At 40.3% G+C, this 25,934-nt stretch overlaps 1 protein-coding gene across 16 annotated transcripts in view; it reads left to right on the top strand.

Annotated features, from left to right (window-relative positions):
• Window positions 1-25,934, top strand: part of LOC135495171 (muscleblind-like protein 2a) — a 111,403-nt gene that overhangs the window by 48,211 nt on the left and 37,258 nt on the right. For 10 of the 16 annotated variants that reach the window (XM_064783632.1, XM_064783631.1, XM_064783633.1 and 7 more), the window contains exons 3-7: window positions 3,515-3,682; window positions 6,402-6,588; window positions 10,456-10,533; window positions 14,453-14,526; window positions 24,102-24,317. In XM_064783632.1, coding sequence (XP_064639702.1) covers window positions 3,515-3,682; window positions 6,402-6,588; window positions 10,456-10,533; window positions 14,453-14,526; window positions 24,102-24,317 — 723 coding nt within the window. Of the gene's footprint in view, window positions 1-3,514; window positions 3,684-6,401; window positions 6,589-10,455; window positions 10,534-14,452; window positions 14,527-24,101; window positions 24,318-25,934 lie in introns of all 16 variants that reach the window. The other 6 variants (XM_064783635.1, XM_064783638.1, XM_064783637.1 and 3 more) reach the window with 6 other exon arrangements.

The raw sequence follows: 25,934 nt of genomic DNA, 5'->3' as shown, positions 1-25,934 counted from the left end.
AATAAAAAACCTGTCATCGAATCATATTGCTTGGTGGCACTTTCCCTCACAGGAGACGTCTGCCGCAGAACGAGACTTCATCCAGACGAACCGCTAATCATAATCATAATACCAAGAGTGTCTGGCTTGTTTTAGTTGCCATGGTTACATTGCAAACCGGTCCGGTACTCCGCTGAGCTTGGAGCGCCTAGACGCATAATTACTTCAGCGATGGAGAAAAGAATTAAAATAAGATTTGAGGCGGAATCTGACTTGCTACAATTATTCGATGAGATGGAATTGTCGTCAGATATTCTATAGCCTCTGGTGATGATGTACAGTGGAACCCCGGTCGGCGACCACCTCAGTAACGCGACCACCCCGCGAACACGACCAAAATTCTCCGGTCCCGAATGGTTTTCTCTCTAATTCTCATTAACTGGCCCTCGCTAACACGACCACCCCGGTACCCAGACCGCGACCACCAGCTTGGTCGGTCCCAAACTGCAAATTAACCCCGCTAACGCGACCATGAGGCCTAATTGCCGTAATCAACCATGACCGCATCGTATCAATTGGCACCTTCTCGCAAATCCGTGTTGATAGTTAGCACCTCGAACACAATGACCATGGGAATCCATATGAAAATAAATGATGTGTAAGTGAGTTTGATCAAATGTAAGCGCAAATAAAATGAAGAATAAACTTTCTTTTCGACTCACGGTTTGTTTTTCATCATTTAGTATTAAATGATGTCAAGAGGCATGCACACGTAGTTTTTAGGACAAATAAATTATGTTGATTAGTAAGAGTACCGATACTCAAAGTAAAGAATGCTTACTACGTCGTAATATTGATAAAATACGTTTTTAAAAATATGATTTAATCAGTACCAGTTCAAATTGGCTGAAGTTAAAGCAGGAAGACATCAGGAATAATTCTCAACATCTTCTCACATCACCTCTCTCAATGTTAGCGGGAATATTAGCTTGACATCAAGAAGGGCAGCTGCCGATGGTGTGAATGACATGCTTGCTCTAATTAGCATGCTCAAGTTTTAATGTAATGTTTGGTCTAATTAGCTCTCGTCAGTTTATTTACTCATTTACATAAGTTGTAAATTAAACGCAAAACACTCAAGAAAATGATTTTTTATTCGTGATATACACACAAATTATCGAATCACCCGGTGGCGTAGTCATTAATGCATGTCAATGTACACACAGCATATCTGCTAGGACGATGTTTTGGCGGGAAAACCTACTTATGATTCTTAATTTCACTAACGCGACCACCCCGGTAACACGACCACTTCGGCTTAGTCCCTTGGGAGGTCGTGTTACCGGGGTTCCACTGTAGTTTTTTAGATGACTCTCAATGTCATATAGAAAGCCCTGGGTTCGGCTGTCTTAATTAACCACTACATGTTGCAGCAAAATGTGGTTAAGAGGTAAAATATGAATAGGGTTTGTGCATCTTTGGGCATTCAATGCAAGCTAAGGTTTAAAGGGAATACAGGTAGGAGCAAGGGGTCAAATTGGTGGTCTTCAAAATGTGTCAAGGTTTTGCCTCGTTGGTGATCACACTGGGAAATACTTAAGTGGAATTAGTCATTCAGAGTTGATCTAAGTGCCAGACATGTTGACATGTTAACTTCCATATCCATATCAATTTTGTATATTTAGCTTAGTTTTGATTAATGAATTTATGATATCACTTTAAATTCATTAAAATTTGCATTTTATCTCTGTCGGTTAAATGGTTCTATATATCGTATTGTGCTTCAGGCGATACATACACCTGTTGCAAATATTGAGGAAAAAATGAAATATATTTAATTTGGAAGTAAAAGGGAATCATCAGACTTGGTGACTGAACATTCAGTTTCTCCTTTAGGTAAATTTACTTTACTGCAGACTCAGATTCATGCTATTTTCATTCCATATCTTCCACTCCCGAAGTTGCATACAAACTATATCGCCTTCCGTTATATATTCTACTAGTCTCGTAATGGAATGGCAATTGAAATTATGTTTCTGGGGGCAAAATCTCATTTTAGAACGAATTATAAAACTGATTTCGGCCTCGATCACCTGTTTGAGCTATCCAATCAATGAAGGTATTAACACGTTTCATTGTGTGGAAACTGTCTGGCCATGAGACAGTTGGAGCCATGGGCTAATTGATGGGACCAACTATTAATAAACCACATGATCAAATATAATGACTAAACTCTTTCTGTTTGTGATGCGGGTCCTGGTCCAGCTCTTCTACAAAACATGGTGCCATTCATGTTTTATGGAGGGATGCTGAGGACAAAGTAATGATGATGATTTTGTTGGTTGATGTAAAATGATTGTTGGTTGGCGACTTGGCGGTGATTGTTTTTGCGGCTTGGGGATTATTATGGGTCAAACAAGTGGTGCAGTGGTTATGATGGCGCCGGCCTGCTAATCCTTGTCCCCCATTTGCCCCAGGTGATTATGTGTCTGAACTGGAATGTCCTCTGGGTTGGAGACGGTATCATTCCTTTCCCAATGCCAACTGTAGCGATTATCATTGGTTGTTTTCATTGATGGGTGGGGTGTTGGAGTGGTGCATTGGAGACACCAGCGCCTGTCAGTAATATATCTTGGTCCCTCATCAACCTCAGGTGACCCGAGACAGCCCGCAGTGGATTGCAGGAACGGCCACACACCAACCTCGCCAAAGGAGTAAAATTGGTGAAAGTTCTTGTCTCTAGACCCAGGTCAACATTTCTTTACCGTGTCCATCTGCAGTCCTCAAGAGATCACTAAAACGACAATTGGTAATTCCAACTCCAGGTGCCCAGTCAGCGGCTGACAGACTCCCTTTTATGACCAGCCACACGCTAATATGACCCCTTTGAACATAATAATTGGGCATGATGGAAATATTGCTGGCAGTTTGGCAGGATTAATTGATGAGGAGCAGAATAATGAGGTGGAGTCTCAGGTCGGCAACATTTTCAGATGTTTGAGGTCATCAAGTTGGATGAAATCAGTCTTAAATACAGTGGAACCTCAGTAACATGACCACTCATGGGACCGAGGTTGAATGGTCGCTTTACCGGGGTGGGCGTGTTAGTGAAGTTGAAAATCCTGGGACAAAATGCCTGATTAGGTTTTTCTGCCGAAATTGTTGAACTTATTCATAAGTTCAAAATTCTGGAAAATTTTCGAAAAGCTAAAGATATTGGGGGCCTGATGATGTTCCTTCATTTTGAGCAGAAAAAAAGTGAAAAAAATATTTGGACTTAGAAATTTTTTCATCCTTCAGAGTTGAATTTTTCGTAAATTAAAATTCTGAAAAATTTTAAAGCTAAAAAAAATTTTTGCACTCATGATGTTTCTTCATTTTGAGCAGAAAAATAAAGAAGTGAAAAAAATATTTGGACTTAGAAATTTTTTCATCCTTCACAGTTGAATTTTTTCGTAAGATTTCCGAAAGAAGTCCAAAAACATTTCGTATTTATGCCAAAATTCTTATGTTTCTCCCCTTCTTCTCGTTCCAGGGCAAATGCCAGCGTAAAGATCCACCATGCAAGTATTTACATCCTCCACAACATCTTAGAGAGCAGTTACTACAGAACGGAAAAAATAATTTAATATTAAAAAATTTACAGATGCAGGTTGCGCAAGCGTATGGGATTCCTCCCATGGTGCCAGGAATTATACCAGTTGTAAGTATAGATATTACGTCACGCTTTTCGTTGGCTGATTTGGTTATTTTTTTGGGCACTAGGAGAAATCGGAGAGAGAACCCCCTTGGTCTTTCTCAGTGCATCTAACTTTCAAAAGCACGGAATCAAGTTTTGAAATTCTTGGTGTGGATTTGGGGTTGGGTTGGCAAATTACGAGCTTGATTTAAAAGGGATTTCCTTGCCCAAATTCAGTGTTCCGTGGTTTACCAAATTGTTCTTCATCAAAAAGCTCAGGAAAGTATAGTTGCTTAAGACGTGGTGTGTTACCTCCAACCTATGAGCCAAATATCCCTGAAAAACACCAAATCATCTAGCAAATTTCAATCAATTTCATCATAACATCTTATACAATTCTTACATAAAAAGAAATTTTGTATCGTTTAGTAAATTTTCTGCATGAGTTCTCGAAGTTTTCACGTGCAGTGTCTGGTATGCACAGGTATTTTCCACTTGGCTGATTGTTATTTACGGTGCTACAGATGTTTAGACCACAGTGCTTCTCGTTATCCACTGGTGAAGTTTTAGCCAACGCTTTTGACTTTTGCCATGCTCATAGATGCTACGTTTCTAATAATATTGGTAATATTATATGTGTAATTGTGACCCTAGTTCAGTTTTCGTGGCTGGTTTTATTTTACTGACATCTGAATGGCGATAAAACAATCTGTAGGCAGTCCGCATGGTGACATCAGGTGCGGGGCATAGAAATTTGTACCGAAGTTTTTTTTTTAAAGAACCCACATGACCATTCGTTGGAAAGCTCTTCAACAATTCCATTCCATGGTCTCATTTTCGTGACAACTTAGTTTTAGCGTACAAATTATTTTTCAAAATTTCGGATTCTTGGAATCTCCGAATTTTTTGAGGAAAATTTATCTCTCGTCAGTAAATTCAACCAAGCAATGAAATCATCCTGGCTTTATTATTGCTGTTAGTTTCATTGAATAAATAAATGTATAATGTGTAGTGTTTTCAAAATACTCTTAATCTGCCCAAGTTTACTGGATTCCCAGTACATTTAAATAAGAAAATGTACATGATTTCAAGTAAACCTCAGTGAAATGACACTGAGCTTCGCTTAACTTTTAGTAGTTCATTTTCAGATCAGAGAAGTTGTGTGTTGTAACTTTTCATCGTCATCATATTAAAAAAAGATGTTCAATTCCTCTTACAAGGTCTGAATGGTCTAGTTGTTTCTCTCGACTTCTCTTCTGGTCAGCTTTTGCTACCATCACACCCAGTGGTGTTTCGCTATCCTGATCCTCCACTAGGGGTCAGAGGGGTTGTCAACACTGCGGCGTCCTCTCCTCGGGGCATCATCATAGGCCTTCTTACTGATCAACTTCCTCCTCAAAGGTTGATTTGTCGGTTTTGTTGTTTGCGTTTCTGTGGCAAGGGATTGATTTCCAGGACAAGGTCTCTCGCCTCACGCCAGACCCATTATTTTAATCCGGGCTTTGAACTGACTGTGGCAGAGTTTGACAATTGACAAATCTGTCATCAGTCATTGGTCATCGGCGATTGTCTCAATCTTTGACTTGCCCATGTGAATATATGCTTGTATCCTTCAAATACACTTTTTGCTAACCAGTCACCTAAATCATCAAACTCGGCCAAGAATTTACCACGATTCCAAAAAACTATGCCAAATGGCTCAATTCTCGATAGATTTGAACAAATCGTTTCGTATAGCGAATTCATGTGAGTCATTTGGCAAGTTTTTAGTTATGAATCACAATTTTTATAAAAATACCAATTTAACATCTTCTTTTTCTTCTCATGTCTGTTTGGTTAATTTTGTTCAAAATCATTGAAATGTTGGTAAAGTGTTAAAATTCAGATTTCCCAAAGCACACGTGTAGGTTTTCGACCCGTGAAAGCATTCTCCACACGCCTAATCAATCACACAATTAATTTTTTCCCTAAAATCTTAATTAGGATTATTACGCCATATCTCCTGGCGCGTAATTTATTCCTATGCATTTAGGTTTTATGAGGCTTTGGGGTGCAATGAATCTAAGGCTCATAGACAGTTTGATTGAAGTTGCCGGATATTTCAGTGTATTCCGTGCAAGATGCGGTACAAAATGTACATGAATCTGTCGCAAGTTGTGGTGAATTCATGACTGCTCTATTTCAGTTCAAGTATACATGATTGAGATTTACACTATGTACTGTTTTTTGTAAAGAATACACTGGGATTACAGCCCATGTTCATTGAAATAATCTCTCTCCTCTATTTATCATTGAAACTGTTTGCGTCTGAGAATGTCTGTGGTTTCTGAGCACATGAAATTTTGATGTTTGAAATTGGTCGTTTGAAGTGAGAAAAACAGTTGTGATTCAGTCTTTGAAATATTGTCTGGTCACATTTCTTAGTAAATGTTTGTTTTTGAATACAATTTTGGTTTGGGTGAAGGCGAATTCTCAGATAGAACTCGCTATGTCAGTTCGATTTTCATTCCAAATTATTTAACCACATGTCTCTCTACTTAGGACTAGAAGATGTTGGATAGAACGCATCACAGGCTATGTCTATCTTACTTTGACACAAATCTCATGTTCCAAGACACTAGATGATAGGTTTTCCATAAAATGTGACATCTAACACCGGCAGTGGAAGGTTAAGACAATACAAAACACCAGTACGGCATTGTATAAAACACAGAATACAACTTCGCACCCTTCTAACTTGCAGACGTGGGGTACAAACCCACAACCTCAACAGCAACCTCAAACGCAGGTCCGAACCACACCCATACCTACCGTCCAATCAAGCGCCAGTGTAGCTGGGTCAAAGGTCAACAGTCTTTCTGGTGGTCTGTTGTACGCCCATGACTTACAAAGCGGCGGATCTCAAGAAAGTCAGTTGCGTCAAATGATGGTAAGTTTGGTTTTTGCGGCGTTGGTTTTGGTTTTTGTAGATAGATGGCGTTATACAGGGTGTGACGAGATTAGGTTTGGTGTTTTGTTCATTTTTCAGGACAGTCAACAACAATAACGTCTTTTTTTTCTGTGTAGAATAGATGGTTTGAGTGTCTGAGTATGTCCTTTGAAACTATTCATTTATTTATTTTTTATAGGTAGGGTGCACTTCTAGGTCTTCCTTCCTGCATGAGGAGCTACAGGGAACACTTCATATTGTCTTCTATTTCAAGGAATTGGGGCTGGGGAGGTTGTGATTTCTGGAGATGTCTCTCAGAACTGTCACTTTATCAACTTCGAACATACTTCTGTTGCATGAGTGGATTTGTCTGGTGGCTGGTGTTTAGATTGTGGTTGTTATAAACTCGTCTTGGTAGTCTCTGATCGTCCCATTCACGATGTCTTCTTTTCACAGAGCAAAACAGTACAATTTGCATCATGAAAATAGACGATGCAATTATTGTCCTTATCTTTTTTTGACAATCTCAAATAATGCTTGAACAGCATATCATATACAATAGAAATCATTTACTTTTTTTGCCATGAGAATCTATTTCCAAGGTGAATCGATGTCATGTGAAAATCTCAGTTATCATGGTTTTTCCTTGTATACTTAATACTTTACACATCAGGAAACTGCAGAATCTACACACACAAAAACAGAATGATATTAGAAATCATTGTTTTTATATTTGATAATAATGAGATTTTCATGCAGGTCACCAAATAATTTATCACTTATCAGATATCAACCATCTATTATATCCTGATTAGGTTTGTTCATTTGGACCATTTTGTCTGCTCGCTGTGTGCGATGCTTGCAGTACTGGACGTTGGACCATTTTGTCTGCTCGCTGCGTGCGATGCTTGCAGTACTGGACGTTGGAACATTTTGTCTGCTCGCTGTGTGCGATGCTTGCAGTACTGGACGTTGGACCATTTTGTCTGCTCGCTGTGTGCAATGCTTGCAGTACTGGACGTTGGACCATTTTGTCTACTCGCTGTGTGCGATGCTTGCAGTACTGGACGTTGGAACATTTTGTCTGCTCGCTGTGTGCGATGCTTGCAGTACTGGACGTTGGACCATTTTGTCTGCTCGCTGTGTGCGATGCTTGCAGTACTGGACGGTGGACCATTTTGTCTACTCGCTGTGTGCGATGCTTGCAGTACTGGACGTTGGACCATTTTGTCTGCTCGCTGTGTGCGATGCTTGCAGTACTGGACGTTGGACCATTTTGTCTGCTCGCTGTGTGCGATGCTTGCAGTACTGGACGGTGGACCATTTTTTCTACTCGCTGTGTGCGATGCTTGCAGTACTGGACGTTGGACCATTTTGTCTGCTCGCTGTGTGCGATGCTTGCAGTACTGGACGGTGGACCATTTTGTCTACTCGCTGTGTGCGATGCTTGCAGTACTGGACGTTGGACCATTTTGTCTGCTCGCTGTGTGGGATGCTTGCAGTACTGGACGTTGGACCATTTTGTCTGCTCGCTGTGTGGGATGCTTGCAGTACTGGACGTTGGACCATTTTGTCTGCTCGCTGTGTGCGATGCTTGCAGTACTGGACGTTGGACCATTTTGTCTGCTCGCTGTGTGCGATGCTTGCAGGGTGAAATCATGGTGACCTGACCGATCGCCTCACTTGTCATGTGCTGCGATCTTGTGAGATGATAGGGTTCCTGTCTAATAGAAGGGAATCTGAACCTTTAAATCTCTCCACATCCCAAGCCATACCATTGTTTGTCAAATCCAGACTCGCTAGCCAAATAGTACACCCCAATCAATTAAGATCTAATTATCCCCAAGTTGGAATCAAGAAATCCACTGATTGGCAGATGACTGACATTCAACGCACTCGATAAATCAACCATGTTTCTATTAATCTTGACAATGTGTATTGAATTGCACGTTCAATATGTTTGCTTCAGGCAACCCTGGGACAAGGTTAAGTGTACTGTTCGTCAAGCAGGTGAAAAGGTGAAGAGTTTGAAGCCAAACTGTGAGAATCTATATTTGCTAAGTTGCTCTTTCCCTCCTCCCCACCACAATCGGGAAGGACTGCATCAGCAATACATCAGTCTTATCATTGACCTCAAGACTATCCATCAAAAGCTTCCCCCTCCAATGTCTAGTTATGTTTCTCCACTGAAACAGCTCCTCTGCCTGGCGTTGCTACTCCACCCAGACGTCTACCCCTTTCACCCATGGCTCGCCTGCAATCCCCACCTTCCAGACATGTGATCGATTCTGTCTGCTCGAGGCTTCCCCGACAGCAAAACCTAGCTTCATTGTCTTTTCATCTACCTGTTATTGGTTACCATGGCGACACCCTAATGAAGAAATTCCAGGCAACGGTTCACCGTTTTTGGTCCTTTGTCGTTGAAACGCGCTCATTCATTGCAACATCGTGGCACAACTTTCTGACAAAGCGCTGGGGAAAATATCGCTTTGAGTTTCGCATGTCCTGAAAAATATTGCCACGATTAAATTCTTGCTGTGATTGGTTGTTGATGCCAGAGGCGATGTATCTGATCCACTGTGATGAATGAGGGATTATGGGATACAGTTCACCTGCATCTGACGAGGCAGTGGATCGAGGGGGAAATTGGATGCCAGTCTACTCCTCTCCTTAATCTTGTTGAGGTTCATCAAAATATTCTTATAAATATTTTCAAAATACTTCAGTTGGTTCATAGTCTATAATTTGTCTGTTACTTTCAGGGAGGGGTACCTTCTAGTACCAGCCAATGGGATAGGAATTGTAGTATTGTAGAGTGTAGCATTTTGCTCAAGGACACAAAGATGAAACAGCAGTGATCCTCCCAAGAGTCAAACCAACAACTTTCTGGTTACAAGCCTGGTGCTCTAAGCATGATGCCAGGGATATCCGTAATGTTCAGATATTGCATTATCCAAGTTAAGTCCTCCCATCCAGAGTTGAGTCCACTAAACTATCCCTAGTCTTCCTGCTCTCTGCCTCACTGAGTGTGATCGATGGACTTAACAGCCCTCTTCTGGCATCAGAATTATCCAAACCAACCCTGAAGGACAGGAAGTACGTCCATGCCATTTAGACATTCACGCACACAACATTTTTTTCACTGCGGCATATCGAAGACTTTATGGCATAGAAAAACAAGGCACTTTATGCCGTCATTATGGCGTGTCGTTCCTACCGGTTTGTACCGGTGAGAGGCTTTCAATAACGGGTATTAGAACCCAGATATTGCCTGACAAGGTGGAGTTGCCGCACTGTCGTCAGGATGTCGCGACAAAATACATATTATTTTTGTGCGGCATGGAATTGGGGTGGGGGTGCTCAGGTTATTGGCATTTTGTGCTTGGCCATAAATATGTGGCGTATTCCGTTATATCTCGCCTGCAACAGACAGATTGCATGCCAGTCATAAAGTTACAAATTCTTTAGTCTTTCACTTGGGAGGGCTGCCAAAGAAATAGCTATACTGCTGCAAAACCAAAGCTTCTCTTTCAGATCATTCATTAATAGAATGTTATTGAATTTGTAAACAGCTGACCATTATTATAGATTTGAATTCCGGAAATCTTGGCTCCAAATTTAGCTTTCTAAAATTCATATTTTTCATTTTAGCAAACCAAACCAACAATTTATTTTTAGGCCAGGAATTCCATTCGGCTACGTTTCGTTGATAACATAATCCAAAAACCACGCTTAAAGATTTGGCCAAATCCTATGATATTTTTTGGTGTAGGGGCTATGTTTGTACCACTTCACCTTACCATTGTCACTAACCATTGAAATGTTTGATATTTTGCTTTAATCTTGACATGTTTTTTCTCTTTTTTGGCTGACGAACCAAACGGAAATATACAGCGCTACACATCGTCACCCTACGGGGGGCCTGCCGGGCATTCTTATCTCATGGTCAGTGTTCACAACATTTTATTCTGTAAAATCGGTCATGAGACGTCACGACTTTTAAAGTGGTGTCACTTCTTTTCTTCCATCACCTCTATTTCCTTGTAAAGATGCTTCCTCTTAATGCAAGAGAAGTCCATTCGGGAAAGTGGGGTGTAAGGCTAAAAAGCATTACATTTTGGAAGTTCTGACAGCTACTGTCTGGTTTTACACTATATATTGCGTAATCCAATCATGCTCAGTGCTTTTGTAATGTGAATGGTAAACATTTTGAAAAATGACGAAATTGTTGCTAATGCATGGCTTGAAATTGTCTGACTACGTTGCATGAGAAACCCATCGCACATCTTACTTTGCTGATGTTATTTTTGAAGTTTCAGACCTTTTCAGCATCGGGCAACATGCATCTCTAACATTCAGACGATGATCTTGGCACTGGCAAGCGGTTGCTTCCACCATTTCTCCTTAAATATCTAAAGCCAGATTCATAACAAGAAGCTGGTAAATTGGTTCAGTATCATCACAATAAGACATCAATTTCAACATCACACAGACCCTGTTTTTCTGACAGCTTGCCACCCAGGACTCTTTGAAGGTATAAGATTAGATCCCCAGATTGATTTCCTCTAAGATGTGGCTCAGCATAGCTAAGCCAATAAGAAGCGATGATTGGGAAAGGTGTGATATCATCGGGCTGGTCATCGTTGTGTGGCTGGCAAGGTGAGGAGTGGTACGGACATGGTGGCAAAGGTTGGTGGCTCCTTAAAGTTCCCAACAAGGCTATTTTGCCTCCCGATCCACAGATAGATTCCCATGACAACTGTCCAAGCAAGCTAAGCCAATAAGAATACGATTAGTGGTCAGAGATGTGCAGCTGTTCAGGTGCAGTTGTGGCGGAAGGAGTTAGCGTTATTGTCGAGCTATTCAGATCGAGGTTGAAAGGATGTTGGCTTTCTCTATGGAGAGTTTCCCTGGAACTGGCTGTGCCTAGCTAAGCCAGTAAGAAGCAATGGTTGAAAGGTATGATATCGGCTGAAGCCAGTAGGGCTGGTCAGAGTCAACACTAGTTGTCCATTCTCTATACCCAACTCGAGAAATTACAACAAATTCTTTACTCGATACTTTTTGAAATATTGCTCTCTCTATCACATGTGGGTACTGGGACTGGCCAGGAATCGAATGTTGTACCTGGTGGTGACAGGGGCCACTCCGGCAGCCCTCAACACACTCTATACTAATAGAAAGGTGGCCTGATTTCAGGTTGCTTGATGCCATCTCACATCTATGTTTCATACTTTGTAAGTATTCTAGATACCAAAAGTCAATGACGTCAGATGCTAGACAGGATGCGATAATGAAATTAGCATGATTGAATTTGGATCCTGATGAAGGGAAATATGAAGAGTCAGATACAATGACCAAAAAGGGTTTGCACAAAAAAAAAAATTAGAGTGTCTGTTTGGGAAGGGTTTGTTGGTGGCTTGTATATTCCTATAACATGTTTTCCAGTATTGTTATGATGATCTTAGGCAGAATGTATTCTGCATGCTAATGAAATTAACCTGGTTTGATCTGGCTTACTTAAGGGAAATATCATGGGTATAGGGGGCAGTGACCGAAAAGGGTTTCTGCAAAAAATGGCAATAGTTTACAGTGACATTTGCGTGTTTCCATTACGCAAGTTTTCCAGAATTGCCCAGATGATGTCGGACAAGATACACTAATGAAATCAACTTGATTTGATAAGGTGTTCCAATTCCAGGTGAAGAGGAAAAAATGCAACGACCAAAAAGATTCCTACAACAAAAAATTGTTGAAGTATTCCACAGGAAAGGGTCTGGTGGACACTTGCTGTTGAGCAGATTCCCAAGAGTTGTTATGATGACATTGGCCAGGATGGACTAATGAAATTAGCATGATTTGATTAGTGAGCATTCCTGAGCAGAATCTGATACATATGCAGTGACCGAGAGCCAAGCCCTTCAATGAGGAATGACTAAAATAAAAACCTGAAGAACCACTTCTATCAGAAATTAATCTGTAGAACATTTTCATGAACTTTCCAATGGTTCTGTCATGTGACCAATACAGCCTCATTAAAATGATTTTAAACATGGCTTCCAGCGTGGAACAAGTTGCCCCGAGCCCTTCTATCTAGCAAACAGATGATCCATCTCCTGACTGTCTAGACGCACCTTGTCGCATCATTGAGTTTGATAGCGTGATTAAACAAGATGGATGGCTGTGGTGCATTGTGGGTCAGAACAGGTAGACTCCGAGGCATTCTGGGACTTGGTGAACATGTCACCGTTTTTAAATTCGCTATGATTTATTATAGGTGATCAGTATGGCAATTGAAATTTCAGGATATTCATAGAATATCTCATGAATATCCTCCCAGCTACATGTATACTGTCACTGTGATCCAGACTGTCCTTGAGGTGGAGAAGAACATCATATATCTTTCCAGGGCTGATGTAGAAGGGCTAAGGCATTTCAGATCTGACTCCTTTGAAAATATTAATTAAAAGTTGATTTACAACTTAATGATATTAATGATGAATTTCCGGCCATATGGGAGCAGTTTACACTCAGATAATAAGCTCTTTTGCAGATATTGCAATAAAATTCACACAGTATTCCGTAATCTATCCAGGTTATTATAGATAATTAGGTATTATAGCAGATGACTTTCCGTGCGACATTACAATAAACCAGTATGTATCGCCTGCTTCCTGAATCCAAACCGTTTCAGCAAAGTTGACAGTATTCCGACATACATTTCCTCAGAAAAGTTGATGTTAAAGCATGATGTATTCATGGGAACTTTCGATGATATAGACAATATTTGACGTGCCATGGACTCATGAATTTCACCAATTGACATCACCTGTGTCCCTCATTATAACTCATACTTGATAAGATACTAATTAGAGGTGAATTAAAACGTATAACAGGTGTTAAGTTGAAACCATAGTGACGTTACAGTTCCTCATAGCAGTCCCCGGGAAATATCCGAGCTCAACCCGCACCTGGCATTTTAATGGCCCTCGCTGGGGAAGCTTTTCTAATTAACTTGGAAAAGCAGTCTGTTGTGCTTACAAATTGTTAATAATCACATATGTGGTGTATAATGATGGGCTGTTCTGACAGTCAAGTGGGATTTAGTGCTGTTGATCAATGTTACACATTGGGGTTGAAATCCTCGCCTCTTCCTGTGTTGATGGAAACTTTGTTGGCCCAGCTAGACTTGGAACTTTTTCAACAAAGGGAATCGCTTTGATGTTGAATGTCGCTCTAGTCACAACATGAAGACTTCTAGCTAGTGGTTTCTTGGTTTCCTGTGAGAAAATCCAGATTTCCTGAAATATCCAGAGGACTTGAGACAAAAGCTGAACAAAATGTTAATTTAGTTTTGGGCTTTTTGGCTGTTCTGACGGTCAGGTAGAAATCAGTGTTCTTGGTCAATATTAAAGACTTGGCTTGAAGGTCTGGTATTTTCCGAGATTGCCAAGTTGTTAAAGTGCAAGAGTTGGAAGTTTTCGTCAAAGAGGGGAGGCCAGAGCAGATCGAGAAGTCTGATTCGAACTTCTTGCAGTCATGTTACAGGCAAGAAAGTTGGTATTCTGACGAGGTGGTTATGATGTGATGCTTTCATGAATTATTTAGCTCACTCAGAAATAATGTGATAGGTGGTGGTTGCAAAGACTAAACAACACAAATTTTGTTAATTTTTTACAGGAAATAACTGATCACCCTCACTGATTATTTTCCTAATTTTTGCCAGCAAGGTCCAACTTAGAAACTTACTGAATTTTGCTACTTTGTTGTTGTCAATGTTTTTTACCATCGATGAACAGCAACGCTTTTGAATATTTTGCTCTTATTTCACTATCTTTAATCTTGTGTATTTTTCTCTTTTTGGGCTGTTGAACCGAGCGGAAAAAGTTACAGCTATGGGTCGTCCCCATCGGTGCTACCCGGGCAATCATATATGATGGTCAGTGGTTACGAAAGTTTTCTACCAATCGCTGAGTGCTTAGAGGTGCTTCCGCTAAAGTCACTTGTATAATACCTGTAATGAAATAGCTTAAAAGTTCTAAATGTGGTACTTTCTTGAAACCTAAGGTATTGGGTTGAATAAATGAATACTAGAAAGTTGCTTTCAATAAATTCAAAAGCACTTGCTTTCATTGAAGCCTTAAAACTTTATGATTTCAATTGAAAAATGTAATTGCTTTTGAGTTGTAAACTTAGTCAAGCAGCCAATTGCTTTCAATAAGTTTAAAGCACTTGCTTCGTTTAGTATGCTGCTCAGTCAGAAGGGTTAGCTCATGACTGTTGAAAACTTCTGGACGTGTGCCTTTCAACTAGTTTGAAATAGCATGCAGAGTTAAATACTGGTATTCAAAGGCTCCTTTCACTTCAGTTGTTGATGTGGATGGGCTTACAATTGAGCAAGATAAGGCCCATTTTAAATGAAAGGTAAAGTAAATGGACTGATTTCAAGTTATCTGAGATAACTGTCCTATCGGTGAAATTTGACGAAGCAAGATCGACAATACCCTATACATGTATGTCATCGTTATAATTGAAAAATAATTGAAAGATGAGTTTTGCTGTCACCAATGCCAAAAATAACCGAAATCAATTGCTCAAAAGAGTCAGATGCGATTTCTCCATAATTGCAAGTCTGATTTTTTGCCGCCTGTAAAATAACCATGCTTGCTGCCAAGCCATCACAACTACCCATTGCCTGTAAAAACCGTCCTAACATTGTTGTAAATGATTGTTTTGACCCTGCCTGATACTGTAACATGACCTACAAATGTAGGTGTATATAATGTTCGAATAGAGGGTAAGGTACATCAAGGGTGAAGTAACTTTGGTCAGCTATTGGAGATTCAGGCTCCAAACCCATTTTTCTGTCTCATGTGTAAGGGTAAGGTAAGACCTGCCTAGCACATGCTCCACGAAGTCTTCATTGAATCTATTTGAGTTGTCCAGGCTATTTCCAGGACAAGGGGTTAGGCAAATATCTTCAATGTTCTGTGGTGTTCTGGGGGAGCATGATATGTGATTGAGTGACTTCTCCCCAGGTATCCTTCATTGTCTGACAGTCACCATGGCATCAAGAATGTCGCAATTCCCAGTGATTCTCGTGAATCATCGAAAGGAACAAAACTTTCCAACCACACCATCTGGTGACAAATGCACAAACTACCACTGCCTTCAGCCGCACATGGTTAGCTGTGAAAAATGGCTTGAATCATCAGATTTTTATCAGGTTTTATTCTTAATCAGCCGATTATGTTGATGATGTCATAAATTTGATGTGATTATCTTTGACTTGTTTAATTGGTGAGTTAGAGACCGTTCTGATATTCCCCATAGAGCTCTGGCTTTTTGAATAGCAGTGTAAAGAGTGCTGGCTCATCTGGCGATTAACCCTCGGAAATTGAATTTTGATGTTTGGTATTAAGTGCAAACACCAAATAAAACAAGTGTTCACACAGATTTCATGATGATAAACTTCAAATAATCAAGTTTAATTCTGTTCAATCTGTTCAGATGTATAGCCGTCGAACTCAAAAATGAAGGATTCCAGGAACAGTTGAAATTTTCATGAATTCATAGAAACTGGAGTCAATCCACCATGATTCAGGCTTATAACAGTCATGGCTGACCACTTGATGTTAATCAACACTGGGGCTGCTTGAGAACTGGTGGCAATATCCTTTTTAAAAAGCGGCCAAAACAGAGTTTATCTCTACAATGAGTGGTCAAAATCTTACTAAAAGCTGCTTTTCCACGTGATGTTGTTCCAAATCTTGGTACCGTCGGATCTCCTTGCATCCTCTCAGACATGCAGACGGCCGCCCTCATTGGATCAGATGCTCCTGTCCTCAGCTGGCTTGATATATCTTGAGAGCTGCCGCTATGAATATCAAATAGCTATGCTATATCCTGTTGCAAATGAAGAGTTCTGAGAAAGAGGAGAAGAAGCTTGTTTTGAGAGTTCAGTTATGTTGTATGGTGGCGGCTTGGATGTTTCTGATCACTAAAGGGTTGTGCTAGATACAACTCCCTCCTCCCCCACCCCCTACACACATCAGACTTGGATACCCAAACCTCAAAGCGTTTACTGGTCAAGAGTCTGCTGCGTCAGTAGCCCGACTGAGGATACTGGTCAGACTTTGCTGCATCTACTCCACCTCTTCATGTCATCTGGTGATTTCTGAGAAAGCCACAGCCAGGCCATACTACAGGCCTACCCAGACATCACCCCCCCCCCCCCTCGTCAAGATGGTCCAGACATATCTAACATCCTCTGCTTGGAATGATCAGTCCATTGAGTCCAGGTATTCATAAAGCCTTTGTTATAAAATTCTTCACCTTCATCTGATTGAAACTAACTGACACTAAAAACATTTTTCCAAAAGAGACTACCATGGTTTCTCGTCGACTTCAGGTCGTACCCAACCTCCTCTGCTTCGACTGACCACTCCATCAATGCCAAACTCTACTGTCTTAATCTGGCTGAAACTGCCTGAGGTTGTTGGTGCAACAAGCACTACCGTCCTGGTCCAGACTTGTTATGGCTAACTCAGTTCAACCTGACCTCCTCTGCAAGGACTGACCACTCCATCAAGTCCATGTATCCATAAAACCATAGCTCTATGAATGCCAATTACCCTAGAACACTTCTCCATCCAATAATGACTTTGCCGTGAAGTGTTGGTTACATATGGAAAGATTATTGATTTGGGGCCAGGTTACCTCCACAAGTACCAGGCCAGCGCAATCGCCAGAACGATAAATATAAGTTAAGCTGTCAGGTCCTGAAATGAAGAATGCTGAACTCTGCTTGGGATGTTGAACTGTGGGTTGATATGGGTCTCAGAAGGAGCTCCTCAATGTAACCGTTTAAGTGCAAATAATCAAATCTGCGTTGATATAGGTTGAGCAAGGGCTCCTGTATTGGTAGATTGCGTATTTGGTGTGATTCAGATATTTGCGCTGACAACTTCGGTTGGCAAAGCCTTGTTGTTATGAAAGAGGCAAAAGACACCGAAGGAACTGTATCACTATCAGTGAGAGTTGCCTCTATCACACGATGACGTGCTCCATGCCGGAGCAGAACCCACAACCCCAGAGGTGAAAGAAGCTAGAGTTGATTGCCAACATTGCTGTCAGCCCTCCACCAACACTGACAGAAATCTAATCTAAGGTCCCCTGTTATATTATGCCTCGTGTCTGTTTTCGTAATGACAGACCGATTTCAATTTTGTTTGCGTATTGCAACAGTCGTGGCTAAAAGTACAGCACAGAACCCGCTGAGTCCACGTGTTCACTGCCACGATCAATCGATAGGAGATCTATCGCCAATCAATGCGTCTTACTATAATCAATGAATGCCTCAACTGTCTGTCTCCCCTTGAGCGCAATCATTAGTATCAGAGCGTGGTGCGTCGTGCCATTGAGTGCATCATGGGTGGGGACAGGAGACATGAGACATGAGACATGAGAATTTTTTCTCCCCAGCTGCAGACTGCCTGGAGTGATATTATTTCTAGGGATGTTTCTATGTGGATTATTGCTTGATATTTAGTATGTTCATGGTGACTGCTGTTGGCATGTAGATGACTATGTAATATTTACATTGACTTGCTGATGTTTTTAAAGCTAAAAGATACTATAATTTCTGTTGTTGCGTAAGAGTTTTGTTACGGTATGATTATATTGATTTGTTTTGCGATATATCGAATTGCAACATATGAACATGGGCTATGTTTGAAACATCATGTGATTTTATAACTATATCTTATCATATCTTGATTAAAAATATCCAAGTCTGGTATTACCTTAGTAGCACATTACACCAAGACTTAGGGCTGTTTCCATCAAAGTTGGGGGTGCAATATCTTGGCACAGCCAAGTGCCACCAAAAACTGGCTACCGGCAGTTTGCCAACATAATAGTCAATGCCAGCTCTGACCTCTAAAAGAGGAGAAGCGGGGTGGTCTCCGACCGAGGGCCCACTGTGCCTTATTTCATTCTAAATACTGCAGCTATTGCATTGATCCGTTGGGTTCAGCGAGCTGCATTTCTGTAACCTCTGGTGAAGATACTGTCTCTGCTCTAGTGACCATTGCTGCATTTTGTGGCAATGCAAGGTATCAAACCCCAAACCCCTAAATCTTGAGGCTACGACCTTACTGTAGGACATGCCACCCCTTAACAGTACTCCTGACCGGTTGACTATGATACCTATCGCATGAAAAAACAGGACTTGATCAGATTGTCATTGGCTAGACTGGATTGCTCGATCAGAAAACATTGTAGAGAACTCCTCACAGACTTGATTAGACTTGTTGCCTTTGATTTCTATCCGATGTCCCCGCCGTCCTCTCATGAATTATTCAGAGTCAGACAAGTATGTCTCACTATCTGACTAATTGAGAGACGTTCAGAACAGGTGACACAACCACACCATCAAATACTACTTCCTTACCAATGCCTTTATGGTGAATATTCTTTGTCTGGCCTGTTGTGTCCTTCGGAAATGCTAGATCTTATGGTTCGAAAGATATCACTATTGACTTTCATGAGACGGGACTTGCCCCTTCTGTGTTTGAAGGCTCTTCTATATGTTTAACAAGGTTATGGCATTTGAAACGACTCGTCTCTCACTTTGATCTCCGATTCGATTAGATTCAAATGGCCATGATGTGTCTGGGTTGAGGCATCATTTGAATATTGAATGGCGCTGGGTTCAGCGTAGGTTTGCCATAACCAGGCTGTACATCTTGTGTATATAAGTACTCATTGATTCATTAGGATTTTTTCCAACTTTGGATGGACTTCATCATTGGTGGACAGCTGGGAGGGGGCCCCAGGTTGACAATCGCAAATCTCAAATGTTGTTGCCATTTCTTTCATTTAATCCACTTTTAAGAATGGTGTCTCGGAAATTGCTTCATCTTGAAGGTGATGTGAGATGGGCTTAGATTGCCTTGGAGCTTTAGGGGTAATTTGCCTCACCTATTTTAACATTACTGTACAGGTGCCAGTGTTTCACCTGTTGTAATTAGTTAACGAGAATAGCAGTAACAACTAGTCAAACTTCTCACTTATCAGTATTCACCACAAGGTGAAACCTTGCCACTTTGCCAGCAGAAATAGAAGCTTTGTAGCGTATTTTCTTGTTTGTCTGCAATCTGGGCAGGAGTCTTGAGAGAGAATATTCCAGCTTACCGTATACGCTTCTGCATCTGCCTTTCTCTATCCTTTATTTGACTGAACCTGTTTTCATGGCCTCTACAATTTTCACCAAAGATGGTGACTCCACAACAGATAACCAGCAATCCCCTTGTTATTCCTACCTCAAAAGGTTTCTATGGATTTCATTGCATCTTGCTGATGCCTAACTGCTGCAGGGACTCCAACCTTTTAACTGACAACGTTATGTTTACCATTTACAATTCAATGGCGACGGCAGTTGTTTCTGTGAAAGCATACTCAAAGCGGTTTAGAGACTGGCCTTTTCCCTGTTGCTGTCAATGCATTTCTTCTCCACTTTCTTCACTACTTCAAACGTCTTTATATCAGTCATATTTGTCACCAATCTGAAGCATTGAAACTGTTACAAGGTTGATGGTTGGTTTGAAGTCTTGGCACTAAATGTCATTGACCAACTATTCCTTGGAGGATTCCTCAACACATCCTCTAGATCATCGCATGTAGTTAATAATTACTTTGCATCTTGACACACTAAAGTAATGCAGTTTATAACATACAATCTCGATTGGTACCAAAACCAAACTGGTCTACACACCACGAGATATTAGTCTACTGGGTTCATTACAAGTGCATTTCCCTACGGCACTTTCAGCTGAATGTTAAGTGAGTGGGTTGTTAGGAATAACCCGAGTGGAAGGTGGTCATTTGTTCTGTTGACACAGCTTTCAGATGGATTAAGGAGCAGGATATTAAGTCTGCTCTCTTCCATGACATTGCGAATATTTAATCTCTGTTATGATTACATCTTCGAGTATCATTGTCGCATGGGATGAAATTTTTGAAAAAACTGGCATGAAAAAAACACTGGGTTAAATTTGAGTAATACATAATTCTAAAATTTTTTTACATTTATCGAGCAATTTCACTGCAGGGTGGTTGATTGATTTAGCTTAAGCAAATGAGCTCTCATCACCCTTAATCTTTGCTCAGTCAGTCATGTGTGTGTATCTCCGGCTCATTTTTACCCCAACATCTAAAAACAACGAAAAAGCTAGAATTACCCCATGCCAGTAGATATATACCTGCAAAAAATGAAAAAATGTCAGTCCACACCAGCTGAAGTTGGTAAAATCACAGGTACATTTAGTATAGGCTGATGTATGTAAGATGAAGTAAATTGAATAAAAAAGTGTGAAATTCCAGTAGCAATGTGCTGTGTTAGTTACCTGTGGCCCAATGACAGAAGGGAAATCTACTCGCAAACAGCTGCTGTCTGATATTTGTGCTGGGGGCCGAGCAAGGAGTCAAAATTGGTGTTTTTAAAGCAGTCTCGCATTCAGAAAGTAGTTTTTTCTTGATAATTTAAGGTTTTGTCTTTTAGTTAGAGATTTAATGCACCAATTCCGATGTGGAAACTGTAAAAATGGACAAGCTATAGTTGGTTACTTTTCTGTAATTGACTCTGATAAACTCCAAAGTCAGTTCCTAAGCTGAATTTAAGATATCTGCAAGAGTGGGTTAAAATGCTCCCAGGCCAGCTACCACAAATGATACAAATATTGAATGCGCCGTAGAATATGTCGCCGAAAATCAAATGAGATACAAATCAAGTGAATTTTGACGAAAATCAGCGACGGCAGTAAGATGCCCCAGAGTGCCCCTGTCACTATTAACCTAGTTTGATCAAATTAAAAACCCATTTTCAAAATTGAAATCGCTCATCATCCCAGAAATCCAGTGGTTATCAGTTTATCAAGCGATCTTTTGGTGAGGTTGTGTTCTTGTTCCAAGTTCAATAAATGATGATACGTTTTAATTGAAAACAGTACATGCATAAACAGTAGGTTGAGGTAAAGTTAGGATGGATTTGTTGAGAAATATTTTGTGATATTTTGATACATAAGAGTTTTGAAAGCATGTCAAGACACTGGCACATTCAATACAAAACAGTGCATCAATAGACAGTTTATTTCAGTAAACTAAGGTTGGATCTGTTGTTGAATTCTGCGAGATCTTGATTCATAATTTGGGATTGTTGCCACATGGTCTTGGTGATGGACCTACTCACTCACGTCGTGTGAGTCAGGTTTGGATTAGTCAACAGCGACTCTGCTGCCAAATCTTCGGAACACTCAGTTCATGGCTGATTGTTTATTTTAGTACCATGTTACCGACAATGATGACGAAAGATTCAGTTTTATTTTCATCAGAACTTTTATCGGAATATAGTCATAGATCATAGAGCGATTATTTTGCCTTTGGTCTGTTCATCAGCAGTGACTTGCGTTTTTGAAATTTGATCAATCATTATTGCTTGAGGTCATAAGTTAAAGGGTTGTCATGAACTCACTACCTTGCCAGCCGAAGTTAGTTTTCAAAACAAGCATATATCATAAATGTCACCTCCCGATTCAAATCAAAGTAACGTGGACGTGAGTTTGCACATTTTCCACAACTTTTTGCTGTGAATATCGATGGGTTTTCCACAGAAAGATAAGCCGTAACACGAGGACTTGTGCCATCGATCACGTTGTAGACCCCATCTATCATCGTTGATCATTACTTAGCCATTGCTGATTGGTTATCAGGTTCAGGTAGACTCGGCACTTGTCTAGACGAAGATGATAATGCCAGCTTCAGTGAAATTTGCTCCAACAGTAGGGTTACTGTGAGGGTGTTCCCGCCAGATATCATTGGTTTTGTTTTTCAAAGGACATGAGAGTGGGATCAATTGACATGGAAGTTTTTCCCTTCATGGTGGGGATGGTTTGAGCAAATCGCTCTTTCAATTTGGTCCTGCCCTGGAGTTTTTGCAAATCGAAAAAAGTCAATAGGGGTGAAACTTTTAGCGATTTTCAGTCAATGTCGTAAAGCTATCTTACGATTCTTTTCAGCCTAAGCTGCAGCCATTGCTCCCAACCAGACCCACAGACCCCCGCCTTAACACGCTCTGCAGATTTTATTTTCAGCCAAATTTTAGTTCAATGAATTTCTTTTGAAAATATGTTGCAGACTCATTCAACCTGGAAATCTTTGCAGCTCTATCGTTTGAATTGTCCAATTGGTCTGTCTTGCTATTCTTGTATATTGTTATAAAAGATGCTTTTTAGTGTGATAATTTTTGTGCTGTTTACGTTTGCTCTTTGCGCCTGCTGCAAAGATTGTGAGAATTATACGCTTGTGAACATTTCCAGGATGATATTTTCTGTCAGTGTTTTAGCAAAGTGGCGAATATTGACGATTGGTGACTTTGTCAAAGCATTGATGATTCTTCCCTTCGTCAGTGTCTATGCATGTTGTATGTGTCCCATTTTGCACTCCAAGCTTGCTAGCCATTCAAAGATGCATGCGGTGTAAGCTTATGACGTCATAGTAAAATAAGGGTGAACAAAATAATAGAATTTGGCAAAAGACATAAAGATAGTTTAGTTTTTGATTATGGATAAATTACTGTGGAATTTCAATCAAGGAATTCAGAAATGGAGTTGTTTTACTGGCTGTGGTTTTTAAGTTCATAAGGATGAAAGTTAGTCATAATATTTTATATACCTGCTGTATGTACTGTTTGGAAAGTCCCGTCCCCCCCAGCCTGTAGTTTGTGGTTCATAGCCATATAGTCTTCATCAAATTGCTCTCATTCCTCTTTTAGGCCATAACCAAACACATAAAGATGATGGCTTGGATGCTTGGACCCAGTGTACCCCTTTCATCCTTATGACCCTAAAAACAGTCCACTACTGATAAAATTTAACCACAAAATTATCAAGTGAACCACTGATAACTTGTAGAAAGAATGGCTGGTTTCACACTGCTAAGATGTGATGGTTTAGGCTCATTTTAGCACTGCTAGCTGACAATAGCTATTGATAAGGTAAAAGTTGAAAGCTCTCACTGGTAAAATTCAAAAGCACTGAAATTAGTTGAAAGTCAAAAGCACCAAGAGTGGTCAAAGTCAAAAGCACTGAGATAGTTGAAGTCAAAAGCACTGAAGGTCCAACAATAGGTTGTATGATGTGGCTGGCTGCAGTATTTTCGTCTCATGCGAACTAATGCTAGAGAGGGTACCACTGCAGCCTGAAAAGAGGCAGAGTAATGTTAACATTTTGATTCCAGATTTGCTTGCGAATTTCTGCATTCAAAAGTGCAAAAGGAAGGGAATGCGTTAAAGTTGGAGTTGAATTGTTTCAAGTTGAGAAAGAGAAGTTGGTTTTCTTGGCTGCGTTCTCATCTCAAACGGACAAACGTCGAGATGTGGTCAGTGCGGCCTTAGATTGGCAGTATTTGAGATTTGTAATTTGAAAACTAAAGTAGCGCCTATTTGTGTCTTTTTAGGCTCATCCATACTTCAACCCAGTCCAGACAGCTGCTTTTAGTCCTTACAACATGTCTTCCCCGCTGCAGGGGATGACGGGGATGCTCCCCACATCTGAACAGTCGCAGGTCTCTCTGGCGCAGTCTAACGCTCAAGTTTCCGCCAACCAGGGGGTGTTAGGCCAGCAACAAAATATGGGCAACCAGCAGAAAGTAGCCAGAGCAGATCGATTAGAGGTAGAGTCAGTTTTTAATCTAGAATTTTTCGTTCCGTTTTTTCGATGAGTCAGCGGAAATTAACACAGTTCTCTCCTTTGGATATTAATAATAAAGTTATTATCAAGTGATAGTTTTAATTTCATAGAGAGAGATATTTTGATTATGTATATAGCTTAAATGTATGTGAGCAACTTTAGACCTCTGTGCTGACGCATATTTTGCACAATCTAGCAAATTTTCAATCACAAGTTTATTACCATTCGTTTCATGTCCAGTTTGCTGGTATTTGCTATACAACTTTCCATAGACTATACAGAAATGTACAGCAATTTTCAGTACTCTCAGACTGAAATGAAGTTTTTAGACCTCTAGCTAACTCACTTATTGCTCACTTAGAATGTTTGTAACTCATTTAAGCTGAGGTACTTAAGTGCCTGTAGATACAACTGAGTGTTTGAAAAAACTTGGACCAAAAATTACCTACAATTAGTCATGATTCACCCTTGTTTTTGAAAAACGCTTCTCTAGACTGCAGAGTTTTTGTTGTTTTCCTGAGCTAGCCATCGTGAATCTTGCGCGTTTTAAAAAGTACTTCTGGCACGAACGGCTCACCGCTTTCCTATTAGTAGAATAGACGATGTCATTTTGTAATTACGGAACTTTGTCGATAGATGTCGCTTCATGGTTGAATGGTTTTGGGATCCTTCACCTTACCCAGTGTACTTGTACAGAGATTGTTCCAGAATGTTTTGTTTATGTTTTCAGCAAATCTTCCCTATTTTCAGCGCCCCCGATGCAATTGGCCAAAACTCTCCATGATATTTTGCAGCATTTATGCATTACCTTTCAGCTTATTACCTGTGCCCAAACTTCAAAATGATTGGTTTTCAACCCACACAGAAATAAAAGTTACGAAACTGGATATTTTCATAATTGCCTTGACATCTTGCTGATTTGAAAATGGAATTTCGTCATTGCTTTAGATAATTAAAATTGGCACTAAATATGGTAAAATTGGTGATTTTAGTGATTTTAATGTAGGTATTTATATCGTCAAAACTTTTCATGACAACTGAAAAAAATTCATTATTTTTGTGTGACAATTGCTCAAATCATTTTCTGAGTTGATGGGCTTCATGATATGTATTTTCAAATTTTGGTCAAACACGTTGCAGTAATATCTGATATGTAAGACCAAAGACAGTGTTCGTCTTGCATATGTGAGCTTTATTGGGAAAATTATACTTGAAAGGAAGCCGTAAAGGTCAGGTATGCGTTGTTTAATGTGAAGGATCCTCGCAGATAGCATCTGCTAGCTAGATCAAGGATAAAATTTAATTCACTAGCTGGGAGCTTTGTAACTGTTGTTTGCCTGCAATATTGAATCTAAGGGGAACAAAAGAAAAGAATGGTAACCGATATATTCAGGTCTGCATAAACTTCTTTGGAAGGCAAACTGAGATATTTTTGATTTACTCCATGACCTAAGGTTGTTCTTACTGCAGAGTGTTTGTCTTAAACGTATAGAATCTAGATTTGTAAAAGTTTTGTCCAGTTTATAAATGTTGCTGGTATTCTATCCAAAGACCAGAAGTTTATTTTACCCAAAGTTGCAAAGCTTCCTCTGCATTTAAA

The sequence above is a fragment of the Lineus longissimus genome, chromosome 10 (assembly GCF_910592395.1).
Source record: "Lineus longissimus chromosome 10, tnLinLong1.2, whole genome shotgun sequence".
In the NCBI taxonomy this organism is placed as follows: domain Eukaryota; kingdom Metazoa; phylum Nemertea; class Pilidiophora; order Heteronemertea; family Lineidae; genus Lineus; species Lineus longissimus.
Note: the sequence above shows the minus strand (reverse complement) of the source record. Positions and strands in the feature narration are given on the sequence as shown.